Source organism: Anomaloglossus baeobatrachus, chromosome 3 (genome assembly GCF_048569485.1).
Source record: "Anomaloglossus baeobatrachus isolate aAnoBae1 chromosome 3, aAnoBae1.hap1, whole genome shotgun sequence".
Lineage (NCBI taxonomy): Eukaryota > Metazoa > Chordata > Amphibia > Anura > Aromobatidae > Anomaloglossus > Anomaloglossus baeobatrachus.
The window spans coordinates 115,791,967-115,815,170 of NC_134355.1; the positions used below are offsets into that span (position 1 = coordinate 115,791,967).

Consider the following 23,204-nt stretch of genomic DNA (forward strand, 5'->3'; position numbering starts at 1 on the left):
TATACCCTCAGTGATCACTCTCCTAGGGGACAACAGCATGTCGTCCACAAGGAGCAAAGCTGTTAAGGCACAGGGGTTTTTTTTGCGGCCTGTACCTCTTGTGGGGCTATGTTACCTGCGGGTTCCACCTACCCTCACTGTGAGCAATGCTCAACCCCTGTTTCGCTTGCTCAGCCGGAGCCTCGGTCACTAGTGGGCCCCTCGGCTCATGTAGACCCCCCCCTGCTCCCCCTGTCCAGGCGGCAGGGACAGAGTTCGCCTCTTTTGCTGAGAAACTCTCTGAGTCACTTTCACAATCCATGGCTCAGTCCATGGACAAATAGTCTGCGAAGCTGCTAGAAGCTTTGCAGTCCAGACCGGTCCTTTCACAGGCCCCGGCCCCTGTTGGATCGTCGCCGCCAGGCCCCTCTCGGTCCGCGCCGCAGCGCGCTCCCAGATTGGGCCCTAGGTCTCAGGTGGAGGACTCCTGCCCGGACCACAGTCCTAGACCGGCTAAGCGGGCTCGCTGGGAATCTTCCCCCGACTTCTTCACGCTGCTCGGGTTCCCAGCTTGAGGACTCTCTGGAGGAAGAGGCGGACGTCGCAGCTCAGGGCTCTGACCCTGACGTCGCCCTTAACCTTGATACACCTGAAGGGGACGCCTTAGTGAATGATCTTATCTCGTCCATCAACCAGGTGTTAGATCTCTCTCCCCCGCCTCCTACTGTAGAGGAGTCGGCGTCTCAGCAGGAGAAACACCAGTTTCGGTTCCCCAAACGTACACGCAGTGCGTTTTTCGATCACTCTAACTTCAGAGACGCTGTCCAGAAGCCTAGAGCGGTTCCGGACAAGCGCTTTACTAAGCGCCTCACTGACACGCGTTACCCCTTCCCATCTGAAGTTGTTAAGGGTTGGGCTCACTGTCCCAAGGTGGATCCCCCAGTCTCTAGATTGGCGGCTAGATCTGTGGTATCGGTTGCAGATGGCTCATCGCTAAAGGATGCCACTGACAGGCAGATAGAGCTCCTGGTGAAGTCCATTTATGAGGCCACGGGCGCGTCTTTTGCCCCGGCCTTTGCAGCCGTGTGGGCACTCCAAGCTATCTCGGCTTGTCTGGCTGAGGTTAATGCTGTCACACGTAATTCTGCTCCGCAAGTTGCGTCTTTGACCTCTCAAGCGTCAGCCTTTTCATCCTACGCCATGAACGCAGTCCTGGACTCTGCTAGCCGTACAGCTGTTGCATCCGCTAACTCTGTGGCAGTCCGCAGGGCCATGTGGCTGCGCGAATGGAAGGCAGACTCGGCCTCCAAGAGGTTCTTAACCGGTTTGCCGTTTTCTGGCGACCGCTTGTTTGGCGAACGATTGGATGAGATTATTAAGGAATCCAAGGGAAAGGACTCCTCCTTACCCCAGTCCAAACCTAAGAGACCTCAGCAGAGAAAAATCCAATCGAGGTTTCGGTCCTTTCGTCCCTCCGCCAAGCCCCAATCCTCTTCGTCCAGCAGGCCGGAGAAAGGCCAGAGGAACTCCTATGCGTGGAGGTCCAAGTCACGCCCCCAAAAGGCCGCAGGAGGCACTGCCTCCAAGGCGGCCTCCTCATGACTCTCGGCCTCCCCTAGCCGCATCCTCGGTCGGTGGCAGGCTCTCCCGCTTTGGCGACGCCTGGTGGCCACATGTTCAAGACCGATGGGTGAGAGACATTCTGTCTCACGGTTACAGGATAGAGTTCAGCTCTCGTCCGGCGGCTCGCTTCTTCAGAACCTCTCCGACCCGCTCAGGCCGACGCACTGTTTCAGGCAGTGGACGCTCTGAAGACAGAAGGAGTTGTGATCCCCGTTCCCCTTCAGGAACGTGGTCGCGGCTTTTACTCCAACTTGTTCGTGGTGCCAAAAATGGACGGATCATTCCGTCCTGTTCTGGACCTCAAGCTACTCAACAGACATGTGAGAACCAGACTGTTTCGGATGGAATCTCTCCGCTCGGTCATCGCCTCGATGTCACAAGGAGACTTCCTAGCATCGATCGACATCAAGGATGCTTATCTCCACGTGCCGATCGCACCCGAACATCAACGTTTCTTGCGTTTCGCCATCGGGGACGAACACCTTCAGTTCGTGGCATTGCCTTTCGGCCTGGCGACAGCCCCACGGGTTTTCACCAAAGTCATGGCATCCGTCGTGGCGGTCCTGCACTCTCAGGGCCACTCGGTGATCCCCTACTTAGACGATCTCCTAGTCAGGGCCCCTTCTCGGGTGGCGTGTCAACAAAGCCTTACCGTCGCTCTGGCGACTGTCCAGCGACTGTCCAGCAGTTCGGGTGGATCATCAACTTCCCGAAATCCAAGTTGACACCGACCCAATCACTGACTTACCTCGGGATGGAGTTTCATACCCAGCCAGCGGTAGTCAAGCTACCGCGGGACAAACAGCTTTCTCTGCAGGCAGGGGTGCAATCACTTCTTCGGAGTCAGTCACACCCCTTAAGGCGCCTCATGCACTTCCTGGGGAAGATGGTGGCAGCGATGGAGGCAGTGCCGTTCGCGCAATTCCATCTACGGCCACTCCAATGGGACATTCTCCGCAAATGGGACAGGAGGTCGGCTTCCCTCGACAGGAATGTCTCTCTTTCCCTTGCAACCAAGACGTCACTTCAGTGGTGGCTCCTTCCCAATTCTCTATCGCAGGGAAAATCCTTCCTACCCCCAACCTGGGCTGTGGTCACCACGGACGCGAGCCTGTCAGGGTGGGGAGCGGTTTTTCTCCACCACAGGGCTCAGGGAACCTGGACTCCGATAGTCTTCCCTTCAGATCAATGTTCTGGAGATAAGGGCAGTGTATCTAGCCCTATTGGCTTTCCATCGGTGGCTGGAGGGCAGGCAGATCCGTATCCAGTCGGACAACGCCACTGCCGTTTCATACATCAACCACCAAGGCGGCACTCGCAGTCGTCAAGCCTTCCAGGAAGTCCGGCGGATTCTGCAGTGGGTGGAAGCCACAGCCTCCACCATCTCCGCAGTTCACATCCCGGGCGTAGAAAACTGGGAAGCAGATTTTCTCAGTCGTCAGGGCATGGATGCGGGGGAATGGTCTCTGCACCCAGAAGTGTTTTGAGAGATCTGTCGCCGCTGGGGGACGCCGGACGTCGATCTCATGGCGTCACGGCACAACAACAAAGTCCCGGCATTCATGGCACGGTCTCAGGATCACAGAGCTCTGGCGGCGGACGCGTTAGTTCAGGATTGGTCGCAGTTTCGACTGCCTTATGTATTTCCTCCTCTGGCGATGCTGCCCAGAGTGTTACGCAAGATCAGGTCCGACTGCCGTCGCGCCATTCTCATCGCTCCAGACTGGCCGAGGCGGTCGTGGTACCCGGATCTGTGGCATCTCACGGTGGGTCAACCGTGGGCGCTTCCAGACCGCCCAGACTTGCTGTCACAAGGCCCGTTTTTCCATCTGAATTCTGTGGCCCTCAACCTAACTGTGTGGCCATTGAGTCCTGGCTCCTAGCGTCTTCAGGGTTATCTCAGGATGTCATTGCCACCATGAGACAGGCCAGGAAGCCAACGTCCGCCAAGATCTATTACAGGTCTTGGCAAATCTTCTTATCCTGGTGCTCTGATAACGGTTTTCCTCCATGGCCGTTTGCCTTACCCACTTTTCTTTCATTCCTTCAATCCGGAATGGACAAGGATTTGTCACTCGGGTCTCTCAAGGGCCAAGTATCAGCGCTCTCCGTATTTTTTCAAAAGCGCCTAGCCAGGCTTCCGCAGGTCCGCACGTTCCTGCAGGGAGTTTGCCACATAGTCCCACCTTACAAGCGTCCGCTGGAACCCTAGGATCTTAACAGGGTGCTAACGGCTCTTCAGAAACCACCTTTCGAGCCGCTGCGGGATGTCTCTTTATCACGTCTTTCGCAGAAGGTGGCCTTTCTAGTGGCAGTCACATCACTCCGGAGGGTGTCTGAGCTTGCAGCGCTGTCATGCAAAGCCCCCTTCCTGGTGTTTCACCAGGATAAGGTGGTTCTGCGTCCGGTCCCGGAATTTCTCCCTAAGGTGGTATCCCCTTTTCATCTCAATCAGGATATCTCCTTGCCTTCATTTTGCCCTAATCCAATTCACCAGTGTGAAAAGGATTTGCACTCTTTGGATCTAGTGACAGCACTCCGGTTCTACGTGTCTCGCACGCCGCCCCTGCGCCGTTCAGATGCGCTCTTTGTCCTTGTCGCTGGCCAGCGTAAGGGTTCGCAGGCTTCCAAGTCAACCTTGGCTCGGTGGATCAAGGAACCGATTCTCGAAGCCTACCGTTCTTCTGGGCTTCCGCTTCCTTCAGGGCTGAAAGCCCATTCTACCAGAGCCGTGGGTGCGTCCTGGGCATTGCGGCACCGGGCTACGGCTCAGCAGGTGTGTCAGGCAGCTACGTGGTCTAGTCTGCACACTTTCACGAAACACTATCAAGTGCATACCTATGCTTTGGCAGACGCCAGTCTAGGTAGGCGAGTCCTTCAGGCGGCGGTGGCCCACCTGTAAGAGGGGGCCGTTTTCGGCTCTTTTTATTGAGGTATTGTTTTACCCACCCAGGGACTGCTCTTGGACGTCCCAATTGTCTGGGTCTCCCAATGGAGCGACAAAGAAGAAGGGAATTTCTTTGTCGCTCCATTGGGAGACCCAGACAACTGGGTGTATAGCTTCTGCCTCCGGAGGCCACACAAAGTATTACACTTTAAAAAGTGTAAACCCCTCCCCTCTGCCTATACACCCCCCCGTGCATCACGGGCTTTTCAGTTTTTATGCTTTGTGTTGAAGGAGGCACACATGCACGCAAGCTCCACAATTTAGTCAGCAGCAGCTGCTGACTATATCGGATGGAAGAAAAGAGGGCCCATAACAGGGCCCCCGGCATGCTCCCTTCTCACGCCACTCTGGTCGGCGGTGTTGTTAAGGTTGAGGTACCCATTGCGGGTACAAAGGCTGGAGCCACATGCTGTTTTCCTTCCCCATCCCTTAGGGGCTCTGGGTGAAGTGGGATCCTAAACGGTCACCATGCACTGGGACCGTGCTCCCTCCGCAGCCCCTGGGGGAATCTGCTGGACAGGAGACCGGGTATCGTCAGGGACAGGCCCTGCTCCTCTGAGGTACTCTGTGTCCCCTTGGGGACGGCGCATAGAGCGCCTGTCTAATGGACGCTGCAGCAGCTGCTGGTTGTGTTTGCGCGCCGGGACTACCGCGCTGACCGCGCTTGTTTGCCGGCCGCGCTTATAACTTTAGTCCCCGGCTTTTGCGGCCTAGTACCGCATATTCCCGCCCCCGGGCCTGCCAGTCAGGGGTAAGGGCGGGACGCTGCACTGGACGTCAGCGCTGAGGGCTGGAGCATACTTAGTATCCTCCTCCCCCCTCACTGAGCACCGTGGGGCACCAGATTCCCGCACTTTCTAAGGCACGCCCACGGCTCCCTCCTCCTCTCAGAACGCTGGCAGCCATTCCTATCAGCACTTCTGACGCTGGAGAACTTCTGAGACGAGCTCCACAGCTCTGGGAGGCACAGGCAGGGAATCTGGTGGTCACACAAACGCTGAGGGCGGTCGGTAAGCGCACCTGTTACTAGGTGCTTGCCCCCCTGGGTGCCGAAGTGTATATTTATATGATTATATTGTATACATTTACTCTGTACGGCCGCACTAGTGCTTTGGCTATATACCCTCTCTGATTGCTCTAAGAGGAGACAACAGCATGTCGTCCGCAAAAAGCAAGGGTGCCAAGGCACAGGCTTACTTTGCAACCTGTACCTCATGTGCGGCTATGCTACCTGCAGGTTCCACCTACCCTCATTGTGTGCAATGCTCGGCCCCTGTGACACTCACTCAGCCGGAGCCTCTGCCACTGGTGGGACCCTCGGCCCAGGTGGAACCACCTGCTGCCACTGTCCAGGTGACAGGGACAGAGTTTGCAGTATTCGCTGACAAACTTTCTGAGTCTATGGATAAATGGTCTGCTAAGATACTAGAAGCTTTGCAGTCCAGACCTGTAACACAGGCCCCGGGCACTTTTGAACCTTTTCCCTCAGGCCCCCCTCGGTCGGCGCAGCAAAGTGCTCCTGGGGCGACTCATAGGTCCCACGGTGAGGACTCTGACACGGACCGCAGTCCCAGACCGGCTAAGCGGGCTCGCCGGGAGCTTTCCTCGACTTCATCACAGTGTTCAGGGTCTCAGCATGAGGACTCTCTGGAGGATGAAGCGGAGGTGGCAGATCAGGGCTCTGATTCTGACGCCGCTCTCAACCTTGATAGACCTGAAGGGGACGCCATAGTAAACGACCTTATAGCGTCCATCAATCAGGTGTTGGATCTTTCTCCTCCAACTCCTCAGATTGAGGAGTCAGCTTCTCAGCAGGAGAAATTCCATTTTAGGTTTCCCAAACGTATACGGAGTGCGTTTCTTGATCACTCCGACTTCAGAGATACAGTCCAGAAACACCGAGCTTTTCCAGATAAGCGCTTTACTAAGCGCCTTAATGACACACGTTATCCCTTCCCCCCTGACGTAGTCAAGGGTTGGGCTCAGTGTCCCAAGGTGGATCCTCCAATCTCCAGACTGGCGGCTAGATCCATAGTTGCAGTGGCAGACGGTGCATCACTCAAGGATGCCACTGACAGGCAGATAGAGCTCCTGATGAAATCCATCTATGAAGCTATCGGCGCGTCCTTTGCTCCGGCATTCGCAGCCGTATGGGCACTCCAAGCTATCTCAGCTTGTCAGTCTGAGATTAATGCAGTCACACGTGCCTCTACTCCGCAGGTTGTGTCCTTAACCTCTCAGGCGTCGGCGTTTGCGTCCTACGCCATGAATGCTGTCCTGGACTCTGCGAGCCGTACGGCGGTAGCATCCGCCAATTCGGTGGCAGTCCGCAGGGCCATGTGGCTACGTGAATGGAAGGCAGACTCTGCTTCCAAAAAGTTCTTAACCGGTTTGCCATTTTCTGGCGACCGCCTGTTTGGCGAGCAATTGGATGAAATCATTAAACAATCCAAGGGAAAGGACTCGTCCTTACCCCAGTCCAAACCAAATAGACCTCAACAACGGAAGGTACAATCGAGGTTTCGGTCCTTTCGGCCCGCAGCCAGGTCTCAATTCTCCTCGTCCAACAGGCCACAGAAGGGTCAGAGGAACTCTGATTCATGGCGGTCTAAGTCACGTCCTAAAAAGACCGCCGGAGGAACCGCTCCCAAAGCGGCCTCCTCATGACTTTCGGCCTCCCCAAACCGCATCCTCGGTCGGTGGCAGGCTCTCCCGCTTTTGCGACGCCTGGTTGCCACGTGTCCAAGACCGATGGGTGAGAGACATTCTGTCTCACGGTTACAGGATAGAGTTCCGCTCTCGTCCTCCGACTCGTTTCTTCAGAACATCTCCGCCCCCCCGAGCGAGCCGATGCTCTTCTTCAGGCGGTGAGCACTCTGAAGGCAGAAGGAGTGGTGATCCCTGTTCCCCTTCAGCAATGGGCTCACGGTTTTTACTCCAACTTGTTTGTGGTGCCAAAAAAGGACGGATCTTTCCGTCCCGTTCTGGACCTCAAACTGCTCAACAAACACGTGAAAACCAGGCGGTTCCGGATGGAATCTCTCCGCTCCGTCATCGCCTCGATGTCCCAAGGAGACTTCCTAGCATCAATCGACATCGGGGATGCTTATCTCCACGTGCTGATTGCACCAGAGCATCAGCGCTTCCTGCGTTTCGCCATCGGGGACGAACACCTTCAGTTCATGGCGCTGCCTTTCGGCCTGGCGAGAGCCCCACGGGTCTTCACCAAGGTCATGGCAACAGTGGTAGCAGTCCTACACTCTCAGGGACACTCGGTGATCCCTTACTTAGACGATCTCCTTGTCAAGGCCCCCTCTCGGGTGGCATGCCAACACAGCCTGAACATTGCTCTGGAGACTCTCCAGAGATTCGGGTGGATCATCAATTTCCCAAAGTCAAAATTGACACCCACCCAATCGCTGACATATCTCGGGATGGAGTTTCATACTCTCTCAGCGATAGTGAAACTTCCGCTAGACAAACAGCGTTCACTACGGACAGGAGTGCAATCTCTCCTTCGAGCCCAGTCGCACCCCTTGAGGCGCCTCATGCACTTCCTAGGGAAGATGGTGGCAGCAATGGAGGCAGTTCCATTTGCGCAGTTTCATCTGCGTCCACTTCAATGGGACATTCTCCGCAAATGGGACAGGAAGTCGACGTCCCTCGACAGGAACGTCTCCCTTTCTCGGGCAGCCAAGGCCTCCCTTCAGTGGTGGCTTCTTCCCACTTCTTTGTCGAAGGGGAAATCATTCCTACCCCCATCCTGGGCTGTGGTCACGACGGACGCGAGTCTGTCAGGGTGGGGAGCGGTCTTCCTCCACCACAGGGCTCAGGGTACCTGGACTCAGCCAGAGTCCTCCCTTCAGATCAATGTTCTGGAGATAAGGGCAGTGTATCTAGCCCTAAAGGCGTTCCAGCCGTGGCTGGAAGGCAGGCAGATCCGAATTCAGTCGGACAACGCCACGGCGGTGGCATACATCAACCACCAAGGCGGCACACGCAGTCGGCAAGCCTTCCAGGAAGTTCGGCGGATTCTGCTGTGGGTGGAAGCCACAGCCTCCACCATCTCCGCAGTTCACATCCCGGGCGTAGAAAACTGGGAAGCAGACTTTCTCAGTCGCCAGGGCATGGACGCAGGGGAATGGTCTCTTCACCCGGACGTGTTTCAAGAGATCTGTTGCCGCTGGGGAACGCCGGACGTCGATCTAATGGCGTCCCGGCACAACAACAAGGTCCCGGCATTCATGGCACGGTCTCAAGATCACAGAGCTCTAGCGGCAGACGCATAAGTTCAGGATTGGTCGCAGTTTCGGCTGCCTTATGTATTTCCTCCTCTGGCACTACTGCCCAGAGTGTTACGCAAGATCAGGTCCGACTGCCGCCGCGCCATCCTCATCGCCCCAGATTGGCCGAGGAGGTCGTGGTACCCGGATCTGTGGCATCTCACGGTGGGTCAACCGTGGGCACTACCAGACCGTCCAGACTTACTGTCTCAAGGGCCATTTTTCCACCTGAATTCTGCGGCCCTCAACCTGACTGTGTGGCCATTGAGTCCTGGATCCTAGCGTCTTCAGGGTTATCTCAAGAGGTCATTGCCACTATGAGACAGGCCAGGAAACCAACGTCCGCCAAGATCTACCACAGGACGTGGAGGATCTTCTTATCCTGGTGCTCTGATCAGGGTTTTACTCCCTGGCCATTTGCCTTGCCCACTTTTCTGTCCTTCCTTCAATCCGGAATGGAAAAGGGTTTGTCTCTCGGCTCTATTAAGGGACAAGTCTCGGCGCTCTCTGTGTTTTTTCAAAAGCGTCTAGCCAGGCTTCCGCAGGTCCGCACGTTCCTGCAGGGAGTTTGCCACATAGTCCCTCCTTACAAGCGTCCGCTAGAACCCTGGGATCTGAACAGGGTGCTAACGGCTCTTCAGAAACCACCTTTCGAGCCAATGAGAGATATTTCTCTTTCACGCCTTTCGCAGAAGGTGGTCTTCCTAGTGGCAGTCACATCACTTCGGAGAGTGTCTGAGCTAGCTGCACTGTCATGCAAAGCCCCCTTCCTGGTGTTTCACCAGGACAAGGTGGTTCTGCGTCCGGTTCCGGAATTTCTCCCTAAGGTGGTATCCCCTTTTCATCTCAATCAGGATATCTCCTTACCTTCTTTTTGCCCTCATCCAGTTCACCAATGTGAAAAGGATTTGCACTTGTTAGATCTTGTGAGAGCACTTAGACTCTACATTTCTCGTACGGCGCCCCTGCGCCGCTCGGATGCGCTCTTTGTCCTTGTTGCTGGCCAGCGTAAAGGGTCGCAGGCTTCCAAGTCAACCTTGGCTCGGTGGATCAAGGAACCAATTCTAGAAGCCTACCGTTCTTCTGGGCTTCAGGTTACTTCAGGGCTGAAAGCCCATTCTACCAGAGCCGTGGGTGCGTCCTGGGCATTGCGGCACCAGGCTACGGCTCAGCAGGTGTGTCAGGCGGCTACCTGGTCGAGTCTGCACACTTTCACGAAACACTATCAGGTGCATACCTGCGCTTCGGCAGATGCCAGCCTAGGTAGGCGAGTCCTTCAGGCGGCGGTTGCCCACCTGTAGGAAGGGGCCGTTTTACGGCTCTATTACCGAGGTATTCTTTACCCACCCAGGGACTGCTTTTGGACGTCCCAATTGTCTGGGTCTCCCAATGGAGCGACAAAGAAGAAGGGAATTTTGTTTACTTACCGTAAATTCCTTTTCTTCTAGCTCCTATTGGGAGACCCAGCACCCGCCCCTGTTCCCTTCGGGCTGTTGTTCTTTTGTGTACACATGTTGTTCATGTTGAATTGTTCTGGGTTCATGGTTTCAGTTCTCCGAACATCCTTCGGATTGAATTTACCTTAGACCAATTTATAAGTTTCCTCCTTCCTGCTTTTGCACCAAAACTGAGGAGCCCGTGATGCACGGGGGGATGTATAGGCAGAGGGGAGGGGTTACACTTTTTAAAGTGTAATACTTTGTGTGGCCTCCGGAGGCAGAAGCTATACACCCAATTGTCTGGGTCTCCCAATAGGAGCTAGAAGAAAAGGAATTTACGGTAAGTAAACAAAATTCCCTTCTTCTTGCCCACGCCACTCCCATATTGGTGTAGCTGGCCATTGACTTGCATGTAAACGCCAAAAGTTGCAATGTTTTTGTGCAAAAGTTTGGAGTTACGCAAAAATGTTGCAACTGATATCTTGATGCATCTTCCCCTATGTCTTTGGAGCGTTTCTGGACCGGCTGCCATGCAGCGGAGGTTAATTCTTAAACTCTGTGCTGAATTGTGAGTTTGATCTATATTAGTGCTGCTTGTATAACTGCTGAGAGACAAAAGATGCACATTTTTGGTGTAATTACGAGTTGCACAAGTGTTTTGCATCATTTCTGGCATTTCAAGCAGATCATTTATGTTATTTGCTGGACTTTGTGCAGATTTTCCTTAATACATGTGCACTTGTCATTGTACACCCTGATGTAAAGAACTGGATTAAGTACGCCCGATTTGAAGAAAAGCACGGTTATATAGCGCACGGCCGGAAAGTTTATGAGCGCGCTGTGGAGTTTTTTGGCGAGGATCACATGGATGAGAATCTGTATGTAGCATTTGCCAAATTTGAAGAGAATCAAAAAGAGGTGAGTTTATTACATCTGATTTTTACTATACAGAATAATGGATGCTGTGGAGATAAGATCTAGCATCGATCTATACCGCCTGTGTTCTCCAGTGAAGGCTCTGTAGGACTGGGTGTATGGAGCCATCATATCCCTCAGGAAGCTGCACTCGCAGAGGAGGAGTACCTTAGTGTCTCTGAATTCCAATTGAGAAGCTCCACTGTCCAATTCACAAGGAATCTGTCAGAAGAAAAACTTCAATGTGTCTGTGTGAAGCAGAAGGGTCCTAAACCTCTAATGAGGCCCTTTTATGGCTTGAGATATCATTGTTCATGTAAAGTGTTAACAAAAACAACCTATATTTGTGAACGTATAAAGTTTTTGTCCTAAATTGTGATTAAATATACACTACCATTCAAAAGTTTGGGATCACCCAGACAATTTTGTCTTTTCCATGAAAAATCTCAATTTTATTTATCAAATGAGTTGCGCAATGAATAGAAAATATCGTCCAGACATTGACGAGGTTAGAAATAATGATTTTTACTTGAAATAATAATTTTCTTCTTGAAACTTTGCTTTCGGCACAGAATGCTCCTTTGCAGAAATTCCAGCTTTGCAGACCTTTGGCATTCTGGCTGTTAATTTGATGAGGTAATCTGGAGATATTTCACCCCATGCTTCCCCCTCACCCCACAAGTTGGATTGGGTTGATGGGCACTTTTTGCGTACCATACGGTCAAGCTGCTCCCACAACAGCTCAATGGGGTTGAGATCTGGTGACTGGGCTGGCATCTCCATTACAGATAGAATACCAGCTGTCTGCTTCTTCCCTAAATAGTTCATGCATAATTTGGATGTGTGCTTTGGGTCATTTTCCTGTTGTAGGATGAAATTGGCTCCAATCAAGCGCTGTCCACAGGGTATGGCGTTGCAAAATGGAGTAATAGTCTTCCTTATTCAAAATCCCTTTTACATTGTACAAATCCCCCACTTTACCAGCATCAAAGCAACCCCAGACCATCACATTACCTCCACCATGCTTGACAGATGGCGTGAGGCACTCTTCCAGCATCTTTTCAGTAGTTCTGCATCTCACAAATGTTCTTTGTCCAATATCTGTGATTTTTTTTTTTTTTTTTTTTTTTTTGCCCATATTAATCTTTTACTTTTTATTAGCCAGTGTCAGATATGGCTCTTTCTTTGCCACTCGGCCCTGAAGGCCGGCATCCCGGAGTCGCCTCTTCACTGTAGATGTTGACACTGGCGTTTTGCAGGTACTATTTAATGAAGCTGCCAATTGAGGACCTGTGAGGCGTTGATTTCTCAAAATAGAGACTCTAATGTACTTGTCGCTCAGTTGTGCAGCGCGGCCTCCCACTTCTCTTTCTACTCTGGTTAGAGCCTGTTTGTCCACTCATCTGAAGGTAGTAGTACACACCGTTGTAGGAAATCTTCAGTTTCTTGGCAATTTCTCACATGGAATATCCTTCATTTCTAAGAACAAGAATAGACTGTCGAGTTTCACATGAAAGTTCTCTTTTTCTGGCTATTTTGAGAGTTTAATGGAACCAACAAATGTAATGCTCCAGATTCTCAACTAGCTCAAAGGAAGGTCAGGTTTATAGCTTCTCTGATCAGCAAAACTGTTTTCACCTTTGCTAATATACTTGCACAAGGGTTTTCAAGGGATTTCTAAACATCCATTAGCCTTCTAACACAGTCAGCAAACACCGTGTACCATTAGAACACTGGAGTGGTGGTTGTTGGAAATGGACCTCTATACACCTATGTAACTATTGCATTAAACAGATGTTTGGAGCTAGAATTGTCATTTACCACATTAACAATGTATAGAGTGTATTTCTGTTTAATGTTAGTTTCTTTAAAAAAAAAAAGTGCTTTTCTTTAAAAAATAAGGAAATATATAAGTGACCCCTAACTTTTGAACTGTAGTGTAATATTGCCCTTGTCCAGAAGGTGGCAGTATATCATCCTAAATCAATCACAGTTTAAATACTTGTGCAAGACCTGCATTGTTCACATGGGTCCTGATTAGGTGGTCCCTCCTGATTGATGAAGAGGAGGACGTCTGAGGAGTGGCGAGCACCTCCTTGCACTATGTCAGAAGTCTCACTCCAGTCACAGCTTGTCATGAATTAAATGAGTCGGGACGTCAAAACTTTTACTCCAGAATTCTGACATAAAAGCGTTAATGACTCAGGCCCCTTATTCCTACTGTGGAGGTGTGAAGCCTTAATGTTGAAAAATACTTTACACCTCTTATTTATCATTTTTGCTTAAAATGAATTAAAATGAATTCAAAATGTGAATTAGGTTTTAAAGAGGAAATGTCACCTCTACGGATTTGTCTATTTTACTAAGTAATTGCATTGGCCATAATATGAGATGTCTGGATCTTGTTTTCTTAGGGCCGTTTTTCTTTTATCCCTCCTAGAATTGTATCTGTCACCACTCGGGGGTGTCCTTACACATTCTGACACTGACAGCACTGATAGCGCAAGGTCAGAATGTGTAGGGACACACCGCTTTGTCAAGGGGAATGGTAACACCCAGTTATGCCATTTATCTCTTACTGACAATTCATAGTTATAGAAAAATAAATTTTCCAGAATTATTTCCTGGGCAATACACATTTTTGGCAAAATAGAAATGTCAGGGAAGGTAACGGGTACCATTTTTAGAAGGCTACATTTTAAAAAAAGAAAAGTATGGTAAGACCAGCACATTCTGTATTGTAACAGGAAATGTTTAACCCTAGAAGGGCCTTCGCAGGCCTGCTACGTTACTTGATTTCTATGGTTGATTTCTATGTTGCACGTTCTAGGGCAGTCGTGGCGAACCTTTTACAGGCCGAGTGCCCAAACTGTAGCCCTAAACCCAATTTTTTTTCCGAAGTGCCAACCAATCCTGTTATGTAAATAGTTGATTTTAACCTTACCTTTGCAGTCTTCTCTTCAGCAGGGGGCATCACGCTTACCACACATGGAAGCTGAGCCCTTTCCAGACACAGCAGTTGGATTGATCTTTCTGGAATAAATTGCCGCATATTAGACAGAGATTTTAGCATGAAATGCAATCAGATGTCACCCTGTAATCCACACCTACATTTCAAAGTCTGAACATCTTGAAATCCCATAAAGACAAACGAGTTACTCCCCTCTTATTTCATTGTGTAGTTATGTCCCCCTTCCTGGGCCACTTCTTGGTAAACATTTCCCCCATCCTGATATCTATTTCCTACATTCTAGTATATCCCCATCATGGCCCCATCCTGGTAAATATACCTCATCCTGGTAAATGTCCTCCATCCTGGCATATTGCCCATCCTTGTAAATGTTCCTTCATCCCGGCATATACCCCATTCCTGGTAAATGTCCTCCATCCTGGTAAATGTTCCCAATCCTGGTTAATTTACCCCCATCCTGGTAAATGTCCACCTTCCTGGCATGTTCCCCTTCCTGGTAAATGTACCGTATCATGGCATATTTCCTCCATCCTGGCATGCATGTTTCCTCCATCTTGGCATGTATGTTTCCCCATCCTGGCATGCATGTTTCCTCCATCTTGGCATGTATGTTTCCCCATCCTGCCATGCATGTTTCCTCCATCTTGGCATGTATGTTTCCCCATCCTGCCATGCATGTTTCCTCCATCTTGGCATGTATGTTTCCCCATCCTGCCATGCATGTTTCCTCCATCTTGGCATGTATGTTTCCCCATCCTGCCATGCATGTTTCCTCCATCTTGGCATGTATGTTTCCCCATCCTGCCATGCATGTTTCCTCCATCTTGGCATGTATGTTTCCCCATCCTGCCATGCATGTTTCCTCCATCTTGGCATGTATGTTTCCCCATCCTGCCATGCATGTTTCCTCCATCCTGGCATGTATGTTTCCCCATCTTGGCATGTATAGTTTCCCCATCCTGGCATGCATTGTGTCTCTTCCCCCCCCCCCATCCTGGCATGTGTGTTTTTCCACCCCATGCTGGCATGTGTGTTTTTCCACCCCATGCTGGCATGTGTGTTTTTCCACCCCATGCTGGCATGTGTGTTTTTCCACCCCATGCTGGCATGTGTGTTCTCCCCCACCCCATTCTGACACTGCCCCCCCCCCCCCCCATCCCCACCTTGGCACAGCCGCACACGAGTTATAAAAAAAAAAAAACACAACATACAACTCACCTCCCAGCACACGCTCCACCGCTGTGCGCCGCTGGGTCCTCAGTTCCCACGCGGCCAGAAGACCTCATTACGCCGGCACCGCTCACTGACGCTCCTCAGTCTCCTAGGCAACACACCTGCAGCTTGGGAGAGGAGGAGTGTCAGAGCGAGGAGAAATGTCTCCTCCGCTCCAACACAGCTTTGATCTGCCGGCGCCACCGCACCAGCAGATCAAAGCGGCAGGATGAGGACACAGCGCGCGTGCCAGCAGAATGGGCTCTGCGTGCCCCTGGTGGCACACGTGCCATAGGTTCGCCATCACTGTTCTAGGGTTAATAGTCAAGCTTTCTTGATCTTTACATGTTGTTTTATTCTCGGTCTCTTACAGACTTTCATATACTGTGTATTATGATTGTATAATACTACTCACCAAACGTTTTGGATATTTGGCTTTCAGGTGGAATTTCAAGATAATTCTAAAGTGCCCGCTAACCTTTCCAGGTGAATTCACATGACCTTCTCTAGACTTTTGAACGCACATGTCCAACTGTTCAAAGTCTCTACTTTTTGCACAACTTTCTGTTCTCTAACAAGGATATTAATGGCAAAATTCACAACAGGTGTTTGATGCATGAATCACCCAATAAATTTTGGGGCTCATATTAGAATTTAAACAGTCCTCCTCATCATGCCGTTCACATTTCGATATCATCAGACTAAAGGGTGCTTTACACGCTGTGACATCGCTAGCGATAGCACCCGCCCCCGTCGTTTGTGCGACATTTGGTGATCGCTGCCACAGCGAACATTATCGCTACGGCAGCGTCACACGCACATACCTTGTCAGCGACGTTGCTGTGACTGCCGAACAATCCCTCCTTCAAGGGGGAGGTGCGTTCGGCGTCATAGCAACGTCACAACGGCGTCACTAAGCGGCCGGCCAATAGCAGAGGAGGGGCGGAGATGAGTGGCCAGAACATGCGGCACACCTCCTTCCTCCCTCATTGCCGGTGGACGCAGGTAAGGAGATGTTCGTCGTTCCTGCGGTGTCACACACAGTGATGTGTGCTTCTGCAGGAACAACACACAGCCTCGCTACTGACCAGATAACTATTTTTGGTAAATGAACGACGTTTCACAGATCAACAATTTTTGCCTGTTTTGCGATCGTTTAAGGTCGCTCATAGGCGTTACACGTTGCGATGACGCTAACGACGCCGGATGTGCGTCACAAACACCGTGACCCCGACGTTATATCGTTAGCGATGTCGCAGCGTGTAAAGCCCCCTTTAGACGACACCTAACAATTGATCAACAGTACCGTGCCATTGTGAGGCTTCAAGCGGGATGTTCTCAGACGAAAGTGACCACTGAGCTTAGAGTGTTAGTGTCATCAGCAGGTTCCAACAGAGATACAGAGAGACTGGAAGAGTCACAGAAAGGCATAGAAGGGGAAATCCTTTGGCCATATACCACACTGATGACCTCTTCATTTTGAATAATGCTTGAAGAACCAGAAGATGACTGCCACACAACTTCAGGCACATTTAAGGGAGATGAGAAGCATCTAAGTTTCACGTAAAACCATTTGAAATTGTTTACATCAGGGTGGACTGCGTGCTAGACAACCTGCAAGGGGTACCTGTGCACAACACAAGGCACAGGTATCGTCTTGCTGGATGAGGGACCATTGGGCCTCAGTGCTGTTCACTGATGAAGTTGATTCATGCTGAGCAGAAATGATGGCCACCAACGATGTTTGAGACCTCAAGGTGAGTGCTGTGCATTAGCCACTGTTATCACCAGACGAGCCTTTGGTGGTGATGTTATAATGTGGGCAGGTGTGTCTAGTCAATACAGAACTGCCCTAAACTTTGTGAATGGTAGTGACAAGCCCCTGATACTGGAATACCATCATTAATCCAGTAATTGTGCCTTTGAATGAACAACACCGGCCTAATATCATTTTCTTAGACAACAATGCTTGAACTTATCGAGGTCGCATTATTGGGGAACAGCTGCTGAAGACTGGTGTACTTCAAATGGCATGGCCTACACTTTCTCCAGACGTGAATCCCACAGAAAACCTATGGGATCAGCTGAGCTGTCGCATAGAGGCTCGTAACTCTGTACCCCAGAACCTCAATGACCTGAGGGCCGCCCTTCAAGAGATGGGATGCCATGCCTCCGCAAACAATAACTCCACTTGTGAACAGACGTCGATGTCAGCTGTAATTGATGCTCAAGACCAGATGACACATTATTGAGCCTTTGGCATTTTGCGGGGTATACCCACCACTGTTGTTGGCTTTTGTTTCAATAAATTGTTTGAGATGAGAAAAACCCCTGACCCATCCCCCCCCCTCCCGTTGGATGTTTCCATTTAAATGCCCACTTTCATGATAAAATATCACTGTAGCGTGAACTTTTCACATATTCCATAAATTTCACCAGAAAGCCAAATTGTCTCTCCAGGAAAGGAGACAAACTCTAGCGCCACCTATTAGAAGTAGCAATCCTAAAAGTCAAAAGTGGCCTTTTAACAAGCCTTTTCATATGACCTAGGATATATGCCAGATCAGAATCCCAATTTGCAGATACGGTGTTTCGGGGTGATTGCCCCTCGTCAGTGCAAAGTGTGGGTATCTTATTTTGTCCTATGAGAAGCTACCAGAAAGCCAAATATTCCTAACTTTTTGTGAGTAGTGTTTATTATATAATGTACACACATCCGATCATGTCAATCACCACACACTGTATTTTGTATGTTACAGAAGCACAACTCACATTTTATTTCTAATATTGTATCTAGTGTATCTCTATTAGGATCTCATCTGTATATTTTCCCTGCTGTATTATCCAGTCGGAAAGGGTCCGGGTTATATACAAGTACGCCCTGGACAGAATCCCAAAGCATCAAGCCCAAGAGCTCTTCAAAACCTATACCATTTTTGAGAAGAAGTACGGTGACCGGCGAGGCATTGAAGATATCATTGTGAACAAGAGGAGGTTTCAGTACGAGGAAGAAGTGAAGGTAACGAGTTATTACTTGCAATTCTTCTTTTTATTCTCTTGCATTACCTCTCCTAAGGATGTGTTGTTTTTTTGGTTTTTTTTTTTTAGGCTAATCCCCATAATTACGATGCTTGGTTTGATTACTTGCGATTGGTGGAAAGTGACACCGATGCCGACACTGTCCGAGAAGTGTATGAGCGAGCAATTGCCAATGTTCCACCCACTAAAGAGAAAAGGCACTGGAAGAGATACATCTACCTATGGATCAATTACGCCTTGTATGAGGAGCTGGAGGCCAGGGTATATAGAAGGCAGTGCGGCTTAATCAGTCATTGGTAGAATATTTGTCATGAGTCCAACCATGTTATCTATACTTTACAGGATCCAGAACTGACAAGACAAGTGTATCAGGCTTGCTTAGAGCTAATACCTCACAAAAAGGTAAAGGGAGTTGACTTTTGCAGTTATTGGGGGCTACAATGGTGTAGGGGGTCAGGATTCCATCTATTGCCTTACACCACCAAACCTAATGTCATTATAGTCATAGAATCATAGAATATTAGAGTTGGAATGGACCTCCTGGGTCATCTGGTCCAACCCCCTGCTCAAAGCAGGATTCACTAAATCATCCCAGACAGATGTCCGTCCAACCTCTTTTTAAAGACTTCCATTGAAGGAGAACTCACAACCTCTCGTGGCAGCCTGCGCCACTCATTGATCACTCTCACTGTCAAAAAGTTTTTTCTAATATCTAATCTGTGTCTCCTCCCCATAAGTTTCATCCCATTGCTTCTAGTCTTTCCTTGTGAATATGAGAATAAAACTGATCCCTCTACATTGTGACAGCCTTTAAGATATTTTTAGACAGCTATTAAGTCTCCTCTCAGTCTTCTCTTTTGCAAGCTAAACAATCCTAAATCCTGTAACCGTTCCTCATATGACATGGTTTGCAGACCAGTCACCATTCTGGTCACTCTGGTCACCAGTCACCATTCTGAACTTGCTCCAGCTTGTTGATGTCTTATTTAAAATGTGGTGCCCAGAACTGGACACAATATTCCAGATGAGGTCTGACCAAAGAGGAGTAAAGGGGGATAATGACTTCACGTGATCTAGACTGTATGCTTCTGTAAATACATCCTAGAATGGTGTTTGCTGCTGCGTCACACTGTTGACTTATGTTCCGTCTGTGATCTATTAGTATACCTAAGTCTTTTTCACACATGTTTTTGGATAGCTCTATTCCTCCTATGCTGTATATGCTCTTTTCATTATTCTTGCCAAGATGTATGACTTTGCATTTCTCCCTGTTAAAAACCATTCTATTAGTTACTGCCCAATGTTCCATCTTGTTTAGATCTTGTTGAATCCTCTCTGTCTCTTCTCTAGTATTAGCTATTCCTCCTAGCTTTGTGTCATCAGCAAATTTAATCAGTTTACCCTTAATACCTTTATCTAAATCATTGATAAAGATGTTGAACATCACCGGGCCCAGGACGGAGCCCACTTAAGACAATCTTCCAACTTTATGTGCAGCCATTTATGACCACTCTTTGACTCCGATCACTAAGCCAGTTACAAATCCATCTAAAGGTCCAGTCACACTAAGCAACTTACCAGCGATCCCAACAACGATAGGGATCGCTGGTAAGTTGCTAGGAGGTTGCTGGTGAGATGTCACACTGCGACGCTCCAGCGATCCCACCAGCAACCTGACCTGGCAGGGATCGCTGGAGCGTCGCTACACAAGTTGCTGGTGAGCTCACCAGCAACCAGTGACAAGCCCCCAGCGCCGCGTGGAAGATGCTGCGCTTGGTAACTAAGGTAAATATCGGGTAACCAACCCGATATTTACCTTGGTTACCACCGCACGGAGCTACACGTGCAGAGAGCAGGGAGCAGCGCACACTGAGCGCTGGCTCCCTGCTCTCCTAGTTACAGCACACATCGGGTTAATTACCCGATGTGTACTGCAGCTAAATGTGCAGAGAGCAGGGAGCAGCGCACAATGCTTAGCGCTGGCTCCTTGCTCTCCTAGTTACAGCCCACATTGGGTTAATTACCCGATGTGTGCTGCAGCTACATGTGCACAGAGCAGGAGCCGGCACTGACAGTGAGAGCGGAGGAGGCTGATAACAAAGGTAAATATCGGGTAACCAAGGACAGGGCTTCTTGGTTACCCGATGTTTACATTGGTTACCAGCCTCCGCAGAAGTCGGCTCCTGCTGCCTGCACATTTAGTTGTTGCTGTCTCGCTGTCACACACAGCGATCTGTGCTTCACAGCGGGACAGCAACAACTAAAAAATGGCCCAGGACATTCAGCAACAACCAACGACCTCACAGCAGGGGCCAGGTTGTTGCTGGATGTCACACACAGCAACATCACTAGCAACGTCACAAAAGTTGTTCGTTAGCAGCGATGTTGCTAGCGATGTTGCTTAGTGTGACGGGGCCTTTAGGGTATGTGCACACGTTGCTTTTTTTTCAGCGCGGAAAAAAACGCACCCTCTGGCAGAGGGGAGAATTGTAAACAATGCTTTTTTGAGAAAAAGGCATCGAAAACGCATGCGTTTTTCATGCTTTTTTCATGCGTTTTTCATGCGTTTTTTTAGGTGCGTTTTTTAAGACTTGTCAGTGTTAATAAAGTTGGTTGAACACAGACCTTTGGAAAAAAAAACCTGTGATGTCATTTCCTTCTCCACATTCTGTTTGGATAAATGGGAGCGCTTGGAATGGAAGGAGCACCATTTGAATTTTGGAAAAGTTGAAATAAACTTCGCGCACCATGTCACATTAGCAGAGCCCCTTGGGTACCTATACGTCAGAAAACCCCCACAAGTGACCCCATTTTGGAATCTGCACCCCTCAAGGATTTTATTCAGGAGTATATTAAGCATTTTGAATCCACAGCTACTTCACCCAAAATGTTGCTGTAGCAACAATATTCTCACTTTTAGGCCCGTTTCACACGTCAGTGAAAAACAGTGACGTTTTTCACTGGCGTGTAAAACATGCACATGTCCCTCCGTGTGCCGTGAATCACGGCACACATGGGTTGTCTAAGTGCAATCCGGGCTCCGTTCTCCGTGGCCCGTGATTGCACTTAGAGATTAACTCACCTGTGCCCGCTCCCGCTCTCCATGGTGCTGATCGCTCACGCGGTGCAGCATCCGGCTGGCGCTGACCCCCGCAGCAGCTGCTTCCGGGTCGGCTGTGTCGCACATCATGAATATGCGCGACAATAATGAGCCGGCTCAGAAGCAGCAAGCTGCACGGGCTGCAGAGGACATCGCTGGACGCCGGGTGAGTAAAAATGATTTTTATTTTAAAAGCACTTTTTTTCTGGCACGTGTTTCACGGACCACACCACTGCGTGGTCCGTGGAACATCAGTGATGCCAGAAAAAAATGGACATGTCTCCGTGCGGCTATCACGCACACGCGGGTACGCCGCACGGAGACACGTGCAGTGAAAAATCACTGATGTGTGAGCAGACCCATTCATTATAATGGGTCTGCGTATGTCAGTGATTCTGGTTTAAAAAAAAGCACAAACGTCCCAGAATCACTGACGTGTGAAACAGGCCTAAGGCTATGTGGCCATGATCCAGCGACACGGCGTCCAGTACACAGTGTCAGCCTCCTGCAGAGATGTGAGTGTTGTCCACGGGAGAACGCAGCTGGCCATGCCCACGATTTGGGTTCAGGCTGCTGTGGAGCTCTATGCTACCTGCAGAGAACACTCATCTACGCAGCATAAATTGACATGCTGAGGCTCGGGAAGCTGCGCCACCGGTCGGTTTATGCTGCGGAGAAAAGAAGCACAGTGGGCATGAGATTTCTAAAAATCCTTCCACTGTGCTTCTACTGCACAACGCAGCGTCATGGACGCAGGGAAAACAATCTGCGCCCAAAACGCTGCAAACCCCGATTGTGGGCATCCAGCCTAAAAAGCGTCAATGGAGGTCAAATATATATACAACGTCCCACCCCCCCCTGCATATTCTAAGCTGGCACCTTTAGTACCTTTCATGTGGCACTAAAGGGTGCCTAGCCTAGTTTTTATCACAAAAACAAAAAAAAAAATGGCGTGGGGTCCCCCCTATTTTTGATAGCCAGTCAGGGTAAAGCAGACAGCTGTAGCCTGCAAACCACAGCTGACAGCTTCATCTTGTCTGGTGATCAATTTGGAGGGCTCCCCAGGTTTTTTTTTTTTATTTATAAATAAAAATAATAATAAAAAAAAAAATAACATGGGGTCCCCCCAAATTAGATCACCAGCCAAGGTGAAGCTGACAGCTGAGGTCTGGTATTTTCAGGGTGGGAAGAGCCATGGTTATTGGACTCTTCCCAGCCTAAAAATAGCAGGCCACAGCCGCCCCAGAAGTGGCGCATCCATTAGATGCGCCAATCCTGGCGCTTCGCCCCAACTCACCCCGCGCCCTGGTGCGTTGGCTAACGGGGTAATAAATGGGGTTGATACCAGATGTGTAATGTCACCTGGCATCGAGCCCAGCAATTAGTGATGTCACGGCGTCTATCAGACACCCGACATAACTAATTGACAGTAAACAAAAGCAAAAAAAGACAACAAAAAATTTTTTATTAGAAAAAACACTCCCCAAATCATTCCCTTGTTCTCCAATTTAATAAAAAAAATGGGTCCGCAGAAATCCATTTGGATGTCCCACGTCGGCTCTGGACCTTCTAGAATATGGGGGACACGTTCAGGGAACGTATCCCCCATTTTCTAGGAGGGCAGACCCTCCATTTGAGGAGAGTGGGTGCCAAAAATCTGCACCTACTCTCCCCGGGTCACAGCTGCAGACTGCCG

General features: G+C 49.8%; 1 protein-coding gene across 1 annotated transcript in view; it reads left to right on the forward strand.

Annotated features, from left to right (window-relative positions):
* Positions 1-23,204, forward strand: part of CRNKL1 (crooked neck pre-mRNA splicing factor 1) — a 92,200-nt gene that overhangs the window by 16,429 nt on the left and 52,567 nt on the right. Inside the window, exons 6-9 of the mRNA XM_075339391.1 lie at positions 11,011-11,189; positions 18,218-18,388; positions 18,478-18,669; positions 18,751-18,810. Of these exons, the coding sequence (XP_075195506.1) occupies positions 11,011-11,189; positions 18,218-18,388; positions 18,478-18,669; positions 18,751-18,810 (602 nt within the window). The remainder of the gene's footprint in view (positions 1-11,010; positions 11,190-18,217; positions 18,389-18,477; positions 18,670-18,750; positions 18,811-23,204) is intronic.